Genomic DNA, 16,201 nt, shown 5'->3' with positions numbered 1-16,201 from the left:
CAAAATTATATATATAATTACACCATATTGTAATTTGTATATTAAATTAAAATTTATTTTTTATTTTAGCGGGGATAGTTACGAATGTGATAAAAGATGAAATTATGCCTAATTTGACCAAAACAGAATCAATAGTTTTCTACCACAACACTTGCCTATGGATTTATTTCTCCAATAATAAAAAAGAGAAGAAATAAAGTAATTTTTAGTTGTTTATGTTTGATAATATTTTTAAAAATTGATCTATGAATTTTTTTTATTAGTCTCGAATTTCTTATTTTAATTATTAAATTTATGCTTTGTTAAAGTGCGATGATATGTTATATTGAAATTGCATTATATCATTATATGAAATTTTTAAAAAGATTATATAAATTCTCAAAAAAATAAAAAAATTAAAAATTATTTAACTGATGATGTGACACAATTTTTAAAATGTCATGTTACTATAAATCCAAAATTAAGGATCAAAATAAAAATACTGTTAAATTTAGGGATTTACTTGAAAAATATATCAGGACCAAGGTAGCAAATATTGTTAAAGTTCGGGACTAAATGTTACCAAGATAAAATGGGAGCGTTCACACAGGATCCCGCGTTGCGCCAAATTCCAAGTGGCACCCAGCTAGCTTACCTTGTCACCGACAATAACGAAATCAAAGCTGTTGATCTCCGTAAACCCACACCCCTTATCATAATCTCTCTAACATCAGAAAGCGAAAGTCTCCCAAGCTTAGAACCCAAAATCCAACAAAAACAAAAATCAGTGAGTGAAGAGAGAGTGGCGCTTGTGTTTTGGCATCATCTTTCCATTGTTTTTAATCGTTTGATGCGTCGGTGATTGATCGAAAAGATGGCGATTCACCGTACAGCAAGAAACAGCGGCGTCGGCGTCGGAGGAGCAGGGGCGACGATCGGAGGTTTTGGATTTACAGTTAGATTATTGGCTTCTGCAATTACGTTTGCAATTTGTTTGTTCTTTGCTCTTTCTTTCTTCTTCACTTACCACTCTCACTCTCCTCATCTTCAAACAAACCTTGTAAGTTCTAACTAACTTTCTCTTTATTTTAACTGAAAATTAAATTAAACTCTTTTTTCGACTCATTATTGTTTTTTAAAGATGAATTAAAGAAGGAAAGCATACGGTGATTGATGGAACGGTTTCGTTTCTTTTGTGTTTTCTAGGGTTTCTCAACTGATTCCTATGGAATCGGATCCACGAGGAGGTCCGTTTTGGCACTTAAATCGGATCCGCTCAAGCCTCGACTGGATCAGATCCGGAAACAAGCCGACGATCACCGTTCTCTTGTCCTCGCTTACGCGTCTTACGCTCGGAAATTGAAGCTTGAAAACTCGAAGCTCGTTAGGGTTTTCGCCGATCTATCGCGGAATTACTCGGATCTCATTAACAAACCATCTTATCGGGCTCTGTTTGAAACTGATTCACTGTCCATCGATGAGTCGGTGCTCCGGCAATTCGAGAAAGAAGTGAAAGAGCGAATCAAGGCTACGCGCCAAATGATTTCGGAAGCCAAGGAATCTTTTGATAACCAACTCAAGATCCAGAAATTGAAAGATACGATCTTCGCTGTCAACGAGCAGCTGACAAAAGCGAAAAAGCAAGGTGCGTTTTCCAGCCTCATCGCGGCCAAATCAATCCCTAAGAGCTTACATTGTTTGGCAATGAGGTTGATGGAGGAACGTATCGCACATCCAGAGAAGTATACCGATGAAGGGAAGCCAACTCCTCCTGAGTTTGAGGACCCTAAGCTTTATCATTATGCGATTTTTTCGGATAACGTACTTGCAGCATCAGTGGTGGTGAATTCCGCCACGAAGAACGCCAAAGAGCCCTGGAAACACGTTTTCCATGTAGTGACTGATAAGATGAATCTTGGAGCAATGCAGGTTATGTTCAAATTGAAAGATTACAATGGAGCACACATTGAAGTTAAAGCAGTTGAGGATTATAAGTTTTTGAATTCTTCTTATGTCCCAGTGTTGAGACAGTTAGAATCCGCAAATTTGCAGAAGTTTTACTTTGAGAACACGCTCGAAAATGCCACGAAAGATACTACTAACATGAAGTTTAGGAACCCAAAGTATTTGTCAATTTTGAATCACTTGAGGTTTTATTTACCAGAGATGTATCCCACACTGCATAGGATACTGTTTTTGGACGACGATATTGTTGTGCAAAAGGATTTGACAGGGTTGTGGAAGATTGATATGGATGGGAAAGTGAATGGGGCGGTGGAGACTTGCTTTGGGTCTTTCCATAGGTACGCGCAGTATATGAATTTCTCGCATCCTTTGATCAAACAGAAGTTTAATCCCAAGGCGTGTGCTTGGGCTTATGGGATGAATTTCTTCGATTTGGACGCTTGGAGGAGGGAAAAATGTACTGAGGAATATCATTACTGGCAGAATCTGGTACGCTTTCGTTGCCACTCTCTTGTTGTTTGATTGATTTATTATGCCTTGCTTGTGCTACTTTTGGTGCTTGATTTATGCCATTGGATGATGCAACCTTTTTTAGTTAGTATAGCTTGATTGTCCTGTTTCAAAGCTTAAAGCATTTTAATTAAGGGTTAATTACAGCGAATGTCCTCTAACTTTGGTCCAGATTCTAAATCGGTATGGAACTCCAAAACATTAAGTGAGTTATTTAAGCATCATACTATTCAGGTTCTTACATCATTCTAGTAGTCAATTTAGAAGTTAAATATGCTAAAATCAAATATAATATAGAGCTTATTTAAACACATGGATTAAATTTTAAACACAAACAACTTGAATATGACATTGAACAAAAAGAAATAGTCCTAAATTTTAATGTCATTGTATGGTTTTTCAACATGTTTGATCGTTATACATGCAATGGGTATATATGCTTTTTTGATTTACGTGTTTTTAATATGTTTCACGTAAACGTAAGATCCAAGCTAGAATTCAATGTCCAAGTTGACACTTAGGCTAATAGAAGGATTTGATTAAAACTGACTTGTTGAGAACTCAATTGGAATGTTTTGCAAGATTGGGATTCGTTAGAATATAGGTCGAAGTTTGGTGAAGTTTGGTGGAGTTTGGTGCAAGTAACACTAATTGAGAATGCAACTGTGGAATTGGAAATGCTAGAACTAGATGTTCTTTGGGTGTTTTCTCGGATTATGTTCTTTATGGCTGCCTGTCATCATTATTCAGCATTTCTAGTTCAGTTATCGATAATCGATGAACTAACTTGATTTTGCAGAATGAAAACCGGACCTTGTGGAAATTAGGAACTTTGCCTCCCGGTTTAATCACATTTTATTCCACGACGAAACCACTAAACAAGTCTTGGCATGTACTCGGACTCGGTTATAACCCAAGCATTAGCATGGACGAGATCAGCAATGCTGCGGTGGTGCACTTCAACGGGAACATGAAACCATGGCTTGATATCGCCATGAACCAGTTCAAACCTCTTTGGACCAAATACGTGGACTATGATCTGGAGTTTGTCCAGGCCTGCAATTTCGGTGTTTAAATAAAACATCATCATTGAAGGTTCTGCACTGGTAAATGCTTCAAAATCTAGTTTTTGTTACAGCAAGAGTTTCCACCATACCATCTGCATTATTATTTTTTCTTGCACGTTAAAATTCAATTGTCTCTAATTCTGCGTGGAAGAAAATTAGCATCTTTATTCTTAGTATAGAATACTTTTTCATTTTTAGAATTTCTTGGTTTATAAATTATTCTGCAAATGTTGAAATTATCCTGCAATGATAAAAAATGATGAAGAGTTTTTTTGTTCATAGTTGTCAGAAAAACAGAATGTGAGATGTTCTTGATATTGAGGGTTCTTATGTTTTGGTATATTCATCTCAGAAAATTTTAAATTCTAATCTAAATTTGAGTTGAGCTCGATATTAATTCAAACTAAAATAACTCAAAAGTTTTAAAATTTAAGTTTATCCAAAGTTATTTCATCTCATTTAATTGAAAAAGAAAAGAATAAACTAAACTTATGTTTGGATAAAGTAAAAGAAAAGCAAGGTTAAGTAATATATATTGTTTGGGTTTTTAAAATTAATAAAGATTAAAATATGTTGGGGGAAATGTTTTTTATTTTTATTTTTTATATATTTAGGTAAATATGTTGATTTTGGAGGGAGAAATAAAAAGCGGCGTCCTGTAAGACGCGTTTTCACTGGCATGTTTTTTGAAGACACGGTTTTTTGACACAAATTTCTTTAGTCAGATAATTAAATATTAGTGGTTTTGTTCTTAAGTCTCGGGTTTGATTTTCCTCTTACTCACAATTGTATTTTTACTTTTAAGCTTTCCTTTTATTTTTAATTATTATTTTTAACACATTAGCTTTTTGGTTAGATGGTTAAATAATAATAATTTTATCTTTAAATCCTAAATTCAATTTTTTTAAAGCACATTTGTATTTTTTTATTTCATACTGTTTAAAGCTTTTTTTTTAATTAATGTTTTTAATTAATAAATATATTATTTTTAGGTTTTTTATTTTTAATTCATCTTTTTAATTAATAACTCTTTTATTCATAAAATAAAATAATTATTGTCAAATATAATAATATTTATTTTTCAATCTATATAATGAGGGTAGTAAATTTCAGTATTATATATATTCTTTTATGTGTATTTGAAATATTTCACATAAACATAATGATATTTGAAATATCATACCGACAATGTAGATGAAAATAATAATAATTGAAATATTTTACATGTAAAAATAATAATAATAATATTTGATATAATTATTTGATTTTATAATATTAGAAATCATCACCTAAAATATAGGTGGAGAAAATAAATATTTGATATATAAATATTATATATAAATAAAAAAATAAAAAAATAGTTAGATGTTTTTAAAAAATAAAATATATTTAACATAATAATAAATATCAATTTTATTAAAAATAATTTTTATTATTATATAATTTATAATAATTATTTGATTTTATAAATAAAAGAGTAATTAATTAAAAAGATGAATTGAAAATAACAAAAATTGAAAACAATATATTTATTAATTAAAAATAAAAAATAAAACAACATGAAATAAAAATTACAAATGTGCTTAGAAAAAGAATCAAACTTGGGATTTGAAGATTTTCTATTATTTAACCATATAACCAAAAAAACTAATGTGTAAAAAATAGTAATTAAAAATAAAAGTAAAGCATGAAATAATATGAAATAAAAGTACTTACATGTGTAGGAGAAGAGTTGAACTTGAGACTTAATGACAAAATCATTAACATTTAATCATTTAACCAAATAAGCTGATGTGTTAAAAAAGTCAAAAAGAACATTTACTCAACTGAGGTGGCTAAAAGTATGCCCTGTAGGACGTGTTTTTAGGACACATGTAACACCTCTAACCCTTTTCCATCGTCAGATTAGGGTCACGGGCATTACTAACACTTCAAACAATTAATCAATCATAATTACACATATATATTGGCCCTTAACAATATAATATACAAGGGCAGGTCACAACAATGAAATACTATCATATTAGAATATTATACAATCAAATAGCTAATCATGTTATGCAATGCTAAACTTGGTCTTCCACTGTCTACACTCTTATCACTATTTATATATTGCTAAGCTTAGTCTTCCACTGTCTATACTCTTATCACTATTTATCCATTCTTGATACATACAAGACTATTTCAATTATTAGCATCAGAGCATTGGTCTATACTTCGACTATGATTATCTTTTTAATTTATCTTCGATGATGTTAGTAGAATGCACCAAATATAAGTTTGCTAATCCATTCCAATTCAGAGTAAAAGTTACTCTTACAGCCCTTATTTTGAGTTTTTGGACCCTTAAAATTAGTTTAAAAATAGGTAGGGACTAATTCGAAACAAATTTGGAAGTTTAAGGTCATTTTTAAAATTTCTTAAAAATAAGGGGGATGCGCCCGTGTGGCCAGGCTGTGTGGAATGCCCCAAGCCATGTGACTCTCAAAGTTAGGACACATGGTCGTGTCCCAGCTCGTGTCCTTGCCTGTGTAACTCACTGACTTGAAACACACTCGTGTCTCAGTCTGTGTCTTCGCCTGTGTGTGACACATGCCCGTATGGCCAGGCCGTGTGCACCTAAAAGTACCTTAAAACTCAAGCTTACCATTTCCTATTTACTTGGACACTAAGCAACCTATTTACCAATTATTTAACCTATTCAAAACACAATTAAACATGTTCAAAATACACCTAATTCATTGCCTAATATGCCTAACCAATGTACCCTAATTGGTACCTCATTTTATATGTTCAAATACATCAACAACACATCAAACATTCAAGACTTTCAACTTCTAAAGTTACCAAATTTAAAGCTAAGCACATACCAAGCATTATGCAAAGCTACCAAACTTTAAACTATCACATACCAAAATATAAATTAGGCTAACATACCAACATAGCCTCATCCACAACCATATACACATTTAACCATCATTTCACTAGCAATTAAGATAACAACACCTTATAAACAATATCAACAAAAGACTCCCTAGGTACATGCAATTACAAAAAAAATATCACCACACTTGAGCTCGAGATTTGTTGCTTGATGCTGAGTCGGCGATAAATCGAAAAGTACCTAGCCAGAGCACGGAAAACAAAACCGCACGTTGAACATAACTCAGTGGTATTTCTATGATCTGAACAATATAAATTTGATATAAGTATTTAAAAATGCAAAATGCAACAAGTAAGCTATGTTCATGTGTTTTAATTTAATAGTATAATTTTTTCTCATTCGTTATTCACATCTACTAAGATTTTCACATGTTCAAACATATATTAATGGCATTTCAATATCGAACACATAAATTTTATCGTTTATTTTCCCTATTAACACGACTTGGACTCGGATGGATACATGAATCCAACCAACACACCAGTTTGACACCCAGTGCCTCATCGGATAAATCCGAAGTAATAACTGCGCCCAACGCTATATAAATTGACACCTAATGTCTCATCGGTTAAACTGAAGCAAATTGGCACCTAGTGCCTCATCGATTTGAGGTCTAAGAAATCTCTGAACTCTTCCTATTTTATGGCATGCCATCTATATCGACTCAGCCCGATATAGTTAATAGGTTTCATTTCACTTTTCAATACAACCAATGTCTCAATTTCACATATATACACATTATCACATATAAACATATATTCAATTTGATAATAACCACATTTTCTCAATACACATATATTCAATTCAACAATCATAAAATACCACATTTCATGATATTCATAATCTAGTCATTTTAATCAACATTTGATTTTTTTTTAATCAACAGTTCAAAATGCAACAATTTACTAGAGTTTGGATTATAGAAACACAAATTGTGAATTCCGAGCTATTCGACGTCAGATTTATCCTTCCCCTTTTTACTCGAGGATTCTGGTACGACGTTAGCTACGGAATAAAACAATTAAATCACATTAATACTACACATTTCAATTTCACATTAAAATTTTTAATTTTTACACTATATTTTGCTTATTCTTCAATTTAGTCACTAAATCGAGAATAATTTTAACCTTCACATTTAACTTAATATTTTTACACTAATTTCACTCTAAGATAAATTTGGCTTCCTCTTTTTCAATTCAACCCATTAATTTCAAAATTTTCACAATTTAGTCTCTGTTGCTCAAAATCAACAATTAATTCTACAATTTAGTCATTTTCCATTTCTAACTTAAAAATCTATCTATTTAATCCCTAATATTTAAACTATTCAACAATGTCAACATCTACAATCTTGGACAATACTAAAAATTACGACATGAGTCGAATAACCCTAAGTACCAAGATTCCAAAAATATAAAAATTATAAGAAAATGACTAAATTACACTAACCAATTTGAACTTGAACCCCTTAAGTCCCTAGTCGTGCGTTCTTTCCTTCTTTTTCTTTTTTTCTTTCTTTCCTTTTCTTTCTTTTCTAATTTGCATGCAATTCTTTTTCTCTTTTTTATTATTTCTTTTATTATAATAATAATTATTAACTTTATATTATAACATACATAATATATATACATGCATTACACTAAACCATAATCGGTCACCTATACAAAATCATTAATTAAGTGGCATAATTTCTACTTTAGCCCATTTAGTTTATTTTAATTTATAATTCAACTTTTAACCCTTACGTGATTTAGTCCCTGTACCTTAACAACTCCTAATTTCATGAAATTTATTTAACCAGAATCTAATTCACTACTAACTAAGCTCGTAAATATTTTATTTATATTTACGGTTTCATTTCAGGAGAACGGAGTCCCGAATTTCACTTTCTGACACCCTTGACTATTGGGTCATTACAACACATTTTTGTCTTTTCTCTTCAAAATCGATCTATTTTCCTAAATATCACGGAAACTAGCCCATTTCCCTAATTTTCTTTTTAAAATTGGCCTGATTAAATGATTTAGAGGAAAATAAATGATTTGTTATAATATATATTTTAATTATATTTTTTATAAAATAATATGAAAAGTAATATGTTTTCAGTATATTATAAATTTTCTAAATTTACAAGTAAATTTTAAACAATACAGCCACGTGTAATAAATATCTTTTCTTATAAAATAATATTAAAATAACATACAAAGTTTTTAGTTTATTATAAAAGGATAAAATTGATATTTTTTAATTAAGAAATATTGTAAAATATATTTCCACATTTTCATAATTTTTTAAATAATTAATAATTTAATAACTTAATCAATTTTCTACCATATCAATCCAAAATTAAAAATTTACATAAGAAAATTAAATTTTATGAAGTATCCCTATACTATGCATTTTCTTTGTACATTTAGTCTATCTATTATAATTTGATTTTTTTTATTTTCATGTATATTTTCAATTTTAAAATCAACTTTTTTTTCATTAGTTTCATCACATAATTCGATGCGACTATTTCTTTTAAATGAAGTCATGTGATGCATGCACCTTTTTTTTTTCTTTCTACATTTGGTAAAATATTATACAATTTTTTTTATCTTACAGCTATAATTATGTTTGAATCCAGATGTACACTCCATCATTGTTTTTAATCCTACTGTTACTGTAACACCCCATATCTGATCCAATAGTTTGGTCCAAGTTACAGGATGACATATTCGTTGCCAGAGTAATTACGATTAATTACAATTCAAATCGAACAACTCATACATGCTATTAAGTTCATTACGCAATCACAATATGATTTACAATTATATTTGAGCCTCAACTTATGAAAGCTCTTTAGATAAGGACTAAAAAAATAATATTTCAAAATTATCGGGTTAATGTCACGATTTTGTAGATTTTAGGTCGCGACACCACTCACTGTCCATTCCTTGTCGCGACGTTAAGGACTCAGTGTCGCAGCATGACTTGCTATTTTTATAATGTCCATATGCACCAATTCACAACACTTAAAACAAATGTTCATATGCTTTATTTCAACCAAATCATTTAATATACCATTCTCATATGCTTATTTTCACCATTTAACATTATATATACATGTACTTCACACAAAATCATCAATTTAACCTTATACCATCTACAATTTAAATCTAACCTCAATACGTATAACGATTTCCACATTGCAACCATTTAAACCATTTGCAATTTATATGACAACATTAACATTTCAATGGCTTAAGTCTCAAAATGCCATTTACCAATTCAAAGATTCAAATGACTATATACATTATAGGAATGACTCAATGTTATATATATGTCATATATCAAAATGAAAAGAGACTATACAAACTTTACTGAGTCAAGGACTGTTGATTAGATGTTGAATTTGTAACAACCAGTTTTAGTGAAATCAAAATAGTGTTTTTGGGATCACAAATTCAATGATTAAATTATTATTTTATTACTATTTTAATGTTTATGGGATATTAGTAAGCTCGTATTAAAATTTTGTTAAGAAATTTTGATGTTTGCATGATTAATTAAGTAAAAGGACTAAATCGTATAAAGTGTAAAAGTAGAGTTCTATTAGTTAAAAGGGTCAAAAGGTTATGAAATTTTAAACTAAAGGACTTGAATGGTAAATAGATCAATTTAGGTGATAGTGGATGTTTATGGACATGGTTTTGATGAAATTATTAAAGTTTTTAAAGGTTAAAATTGTAATTAGGTAATTAAGGTTAAAACAAAAGAAAAGAAAATAGTATCATCTTTAGTTTGATTCTCCACCGAAATTAGGGATAGGAAACTCCATTTTTGAAGTTTGAAGGTTCTCTCAAGCTTCTTTGCTTGCATGGTATGATTTTCAATCCCGTTTTTAATGATTTCTATGTTTTTGAAGTCATTTTAGCTTAATCTACCTAGCCCAGGGGTCAATTTGTAAAAAAGTTAAAGATTTAAGGTTATGCCATGAATTTTCTTGAGTGGTTCTTGATGTTAAATGCTAGATTATGAACCTTTGTTGATAAGTAAACAAGTTTTACAAAGTGATTTTTGATGAATTTTGGAAATTAGAGACTAAATTGTTAAAGGTATGAATACTAGGGTTTTAATGTGAAATGATGATAAAAATGGGTTGTTTCAAGGTCTCTTGCATGTTTAGTTAACATGGATTTTGATTAAAATGGTTAGATTTTAAGTTATTAGTCTAAGGACTAAATTGTGAAAAGTTAAAATGTTAGGGGTAAAATAGTAATTTTGTATAAGTATGAATTTTGGACTAAATTGAATTCTAAAGGTGTTAAATGGATTGAAATTTTTGTATTTAGATCAAGATAGACCATGTACGGATTTAGATCGAGGCAAAGCAAAAGCTTCGGATTAGCTTATTTTAACTTCTACGCCCTTAGTTGTCATGGTAAGTTCGTATGAATGGTTATTATATTCATGTTGTTCAAATGTATGCTATTATGTATTCATAATGTAATTGAATGATGCATATCCAAATCAATCCTGTGATGGTTATCGAGTCCCGATTGAACCTTAAGAATTCGTAGGATACAAATCACATGTTATTAGGGATTTCATGTTTCGGGTGCTGGTCTTGAGTGTCCTACCGATGGATGAGGTCCTGCATTTGTTGCGGATACTCCATAGCTCATCTGAGAAGCATCATGTAGCTTACATTCTGACCCATAAATCTTGTGAGCAGACCCATTTCACAGCTCGTGTGAGCAAAGATGTAAAGGAATGGTTACGGTTATGTAAAGGCACACTTTGTGTGAGCTTTCCTGAGCATCTGATGCAATTTTAGATGGTTCAACGGGTATGAAAATGAAATGAAATGATAAGTGTTCAAATGGAATATATCTTGAACTTATGGAAAGGAAATGATGATCTAAATGATGTGAATACATGTGTATATTACTTGATATAGATGAATTCATTTGAACCATGTATAAATACACTAACTTGTGTATTTGATGATGTTGTATAGGCATTATGCCAAGCTTACGGTTTAGTTGGTATTACAATCATGCTATTTACATTATGCAAATGAAATGGTAAGTTGTGTTTAAGTTATAAGAGCTGACTAAGCATTAATTTCTTACGTAGTTTTTTTCCTATGTTTTATAGATTATCGGAAGCTCGATTGGTTTGGAAACTTGTTGGAGATTTATCACACTATCCAGCATAAATATCGATAGTTTTTGAATGTTTTGGCCAAGGTTATAATGGCATGTATAGGTGGACTTATAATAGTAGTTAGTTGAATGTTTAGTTGATGTTTTGGGATGTATAAGTTGTGTAAGTTAACTTTGTTGGTACATTTGATGCCTTGCTAGTTGGTGTCATTGTGGCTATCTTATGTTGCATGTTTTGAATGGCTCATATGGTATGTTTTGAATTGGATTGATTATGGTCAAGTTATGGTATGTTTTAGAAAGTATTGAATTAGACATTGATGTATGAAATTAGGTAAAGTTGATATGTTTAGGTAAGTTTTGATGATTACATTTGAGGTGTCTTTTTATGGCATATTGGTTAGTTGAATTAGGATTTTTGGAATGGAAAATATATGTCTATTTTTGAAGAGTTTTGGTGCCTTGAAAATGTGCACAAAAGACGTAAATGTTCATGCATGAAATGGTATAGGAAATGACTTGATTTTAGGGAAATTTAAGTCCACAAGGGCTGAGACACGGGCGTATGACTCAGTCGTGTGTGGCACATTGCCTGATGACATGACCGTGTGTCATCTGAGGGCTTCTTTGTATGCAAGTCAATGAGTTACACTACCTAACACACGACCTGACATATGGGCGTGTGGGGAAACTCAAAGAGTTACTCGGCTTGGAACACAGGCATGTGGCTTGGCCGTGTAACCCTACTAAAAAAGTTACACGGGTGAGGACACGGGCTGGGACAGGGCCATGTGTCCCTATTTTGAAGGTTACACGGCCTGACCACACTGTCGTGTGACCTCTGTTTCTAAAATTTTATGACTTTTTCTTAAACTTTCCCAATAATTTCAAATTGGTCTCGATTCGATTCTATGATATTTTTAGGGCCTTGAGGGCTCGGTTTAGGGACGATATGTATGTATATGTTTGGTTCATGAATTGTTTATGCCATTGAATAAAGTTAAGTTTAAATGTTTTTGATTGTATGATAATACTTTGTAACCCTAATTCGATGATAGATACGGGTTAGTGGTGTTACAAAATCACTCATTGGGACTTCGAGGTCTATCGATACCTATGCACGAAAATAAACAAATTGTACGCTGAGCAATAAAGCTCGGTGGTACTTTCATGATTCAAGTCATATAAGTAAAAACATTAACATGATAAGAATATGTCCAATATATAATCAAGATTCAACCATTTCAATTCACCTATTCACGTCTTATATACCAATTCTTACACGATCACAACTGGTAAATCAATGCACACATATCATGTCATATTTCTAACAACTAGAATACATTCATTTCATTTCAACCCATAACAATTTGGCACCTCAGTACATCATCGAAAAATCTGAAGTCAGCATACTGACATAAATAGTGCATTATCATATGAACCGAAGCAAATATGTTGGCACACATAGTGCATCATCAGATAAACCGAAGTATAATTTTGTACACCGACCCTACCTAAACAATTAATAAGGTACTAGTGATCCAATTACATTTTATAAACCAATTTACATATCATGATCTCATACCATTTCATCATCAATTAGCATCATATGCCATTATCAAGTTCATATTATGCTTGTTTATGTTATGCACATTTCAATTCAATCCTCAACTTATTATCATTCAATATGAATCAATTGACAAGTATAAGCTTACCTCGATAGCTAATAATGAAATTAACATGTATATATATATGCATAATGATATCGAATAATAAAAGTACAAACCAAAATTATCTGAAACTCGTCTACGATTCTCGACTTTATCTTCTTTCACGATAGATCGATGTCGTCTTTAGCTATGTTTGATAATTAAGTAATAAAAACATCAATTTACATCTAATTCACATTCAAATACATGCCCGTATATTTTTCATTTTATTCAATTTAGTTCTTATACTCGAAATACACATATTTTTCAATATCTAACATCAAATTAAAATCTGATTTCACATTCTTTCATTAGGGACCCTATACTTTTCATCTACAACATAATCTGATGATAGTTTTCAATTTATTCAATTTAGTTTCTAATGTTACAAAGTTATCTAATAAGCTTAATTTAATTTCCAATTTAATCTTTAACATAATCTAAGTTCACTATCTAATAATCTCTTCAATTTTAAGCATAATTCATCAATTTCTTTTTAATGACAACTTTCTAAAAACTTAACCATTGAACAAATTGATACATAGACAAGCTAAAGCAAGCTCTCATACTCATAAATCTATAAAAGATTGATGAAAATGACTTAATTACCGTTGCAATTTGATGACCGGATGCTAGCATGAACTTAAGATTTTCTTTATTTGTTTTTGTTTAGCATGGACGGTTGGAGAAGATGAATAATTCATCTCTCCTCCCACTAGTTTGTTATATATAGTATGATTAATAGTTTAATTAAGTATAATTAATAAGACATATTTAGGTTTAATTTAATTATAATATATGCTTAATGAAATTATTATCATATTCCACTACCAATATGAAAAACATTGGTTTAATACTCATTTAATTACTTAACTGATTTCATACTAACTTCATTAATCTTTATATTTCATCCTTACGGACTCTGTTTATGAAAATAGGGTTTCAAAACTGTAAAACCCTATACCCTATCCAGAAGTTTTCCCGAGCTATAAGACATTACAATAATAAAATTTCAACATTTAAACAATATAACCAAATAATTCATATGGTATCAAAACACTATCAATTTTCTTGTCATACGAGCATATCCAGACCTAAATCGAGCTTAGGGAATACTTAAAATAACCTGAGATTAAAACTGGATTTAATTGGAACATATATAAAAATTTTGGTTAAAGGTGAAAAACAGGGGTCACATGGCCGTGTGACTATTCCACACGCCCATGTGGCTACTTCACATGCCCGTGTCTTTAGATCGTGTACAACTCAAAATATGGAATCGACCATGTCCCAGCCCAGGTGTCCAACCATGTGAATATTAAAAATAGGGTTACACGACTGTGTCACAGGCCGTGTAGCAGACCGTGTGTGCATTCGAAGTTTTGTCACACGGCCGTGCCACCAGGTCGTGTAACTCTTTGAGACCGCGTGGTTCATCTTGCACCTAAAATTTAAACGACACACAATCGTGTGGCAGCCTATGTCCCAGGAAGTGTACTCCCTATTTAGCCCCTAATGCAAGCCAAAACAAGCACCAATTCTTGCACACCAAGACACACCATTTCAAGATACTTTCACATATACAAAACCCTTCAAAACACACCTAAAAACAACCAAATCATGCCAAATCACAAACAAGCTATGTACCTAACCAATATGCCCTCATTGACACCACAATTTAAAACATAAACAACTAACATGATCACATACATTATTCTGGCTTAAACATACCAATTCCTTTTCATCCATTCAACAAGTCAACATATTACACTTATACATATATTAACCATTTCCATCTCAATATAACACTCAAAATTAGTTACCTATAACTATCAACAAACACTTACCATATCAATCAAATACTCAACATGACATTTACAAGCTATTATTTCAACAAAAGAAATTTATCAACTTAGGCTTATAGGTTTAGATGTATTTACAAAGATACCTAGTTACATGCCACTTTAAATAGACTCAAAATGAACAAAATGACTATAAAAAATATAAGGGATAGTGTGTGATCTCTTGAGCTGATCCAATCGAGTCATGATTCCAAAAGACCTACAAAATAAAATCAAATGAAGTAAGCTCAAATAAAGCTTAGTAAGTTCGAAAGCATTCACTCCCATTCTATATTTGCATCTATAGTCTTTTGCCCTGGTGGATCTCTCTCTCATTTAATAAAAGTCTGAAATCTTGGATTACTAATTGGTGGGATACTAGGCAATCCAAAATTTTTTTGAATGATATTCAAGAAAAGAGTATTCTAGAACAATTCATAGAAGTAGGGGAATTTTTCCTGTTGGACGCAATGATAAAAGAATACTCGGAAACACATCTACAAAAGCTTCGTATAGGAATCCAAAAAGAAACGATCCAATTGATCAAGCTGTACAATGAGGATCATATCCATACGATTTTGCACTTCTCGACCAATCTAATCTGTTTCATTATTCTAAGTGGTTATTCTATTTTGGAGAATAAGGATCTTGTTATTCTTAATTCTTGGGTTCAAGAATTCCTATATAATTTAATTGACACAAATTAAGTATAAAATGTAAGAACGTATCCCATAATTCACCTATCTCAAATAACCAAGAATATTTAGTTTTTAATATTCACACCATTAATATTACCGAGTCATGAATTGATATACCATACATAAATTCATATGACTGGAAAATTTTTCCTAAATTCATCAGATAATTGAAATAGTATTTACCATACAAATTACCTGATACAGCACACCGACACAAAGCCTGCTAGGGTCAAGGCTTGATACATACACCGGCATAAAACCTGCTAGGAACAAAGCCTGATACGACATACTGGAACGAAGCCTGCTAGACTTAAAGCCTAATTCCACACACC

General features: G+C 31.3%; 1 protein-coding gene across 1 annotated transcript; it reads left to right on the top strand.

The window, feature by feature from the left end:
- Nucleotides 1–600: 600 nt before the first annotated feature.
- LOC107954056 (galacturonosyltransferase 8) lies at nt 601–3,798 on the top strand. The gene is made up of 3 exons (XM_016889525.2): nt 601–1,039; nt 1,186–2,433; nt 3,254–3,798. Exons 1-3 carry the CDS (start codon nt 854–856, stop codon nt 3,527–3,529), a joined length of 1,710 nt encoding a protein of 569 aa, XP_016745014.1. The 5' UTR covers nt 601–853; the 3' UTR covers nt 3,530–3,798.
- The last annotated feature ends 12,403 nt before the right edge of the window (nt 3,799–16,201 follow it).

This window comes from Gossypium hirsutum, chromosome D07 (assembly GCF_007990345.1).
Source record: "Gossypium hirsutum isolate 1008001.06 chromosome D07, Gossypium_hirsutum_v2.1, whole genome shotgun sequence".
Classification (NCBI taxonomy): Eukaryota; Viridiplantae; Streptophyta; class Magnoliopsida; order Malvales; family Malvaceae; genus Gossypium; species Gossypium hirsutum.
This window is presented reverse-complemented; position numbering and strand designations above follow the sequence as displayed.

What these genes read in the sequence shown, in the direction of transcription:
- LOC107954056 (XM_016889525.2), top strand. Translation starts at nt 854, where the DNA reads ATGGCGATTCACCGTACAGCAAGAAACAGCGGCGTCGGCGTCGGAGGA. An exon ending in CTCATCTTCAAACAAACCTT is followed by an intron (nt 1,040 to 1,185) that starts GTAAGTTCTAAC and finishes TGTGTTTTCTAG; the next exon opens with GGTTTCTCAACTGATTCCTA. An exon ending in ATCATTACTGGCAGAATCTG is followed by an intron (nt 2,434 to 3,253) that starts GTACGCTTTCGT and finishes TTGATTTTGCAG; the next exon opens with AATGAAAACCGGACCTTGTG.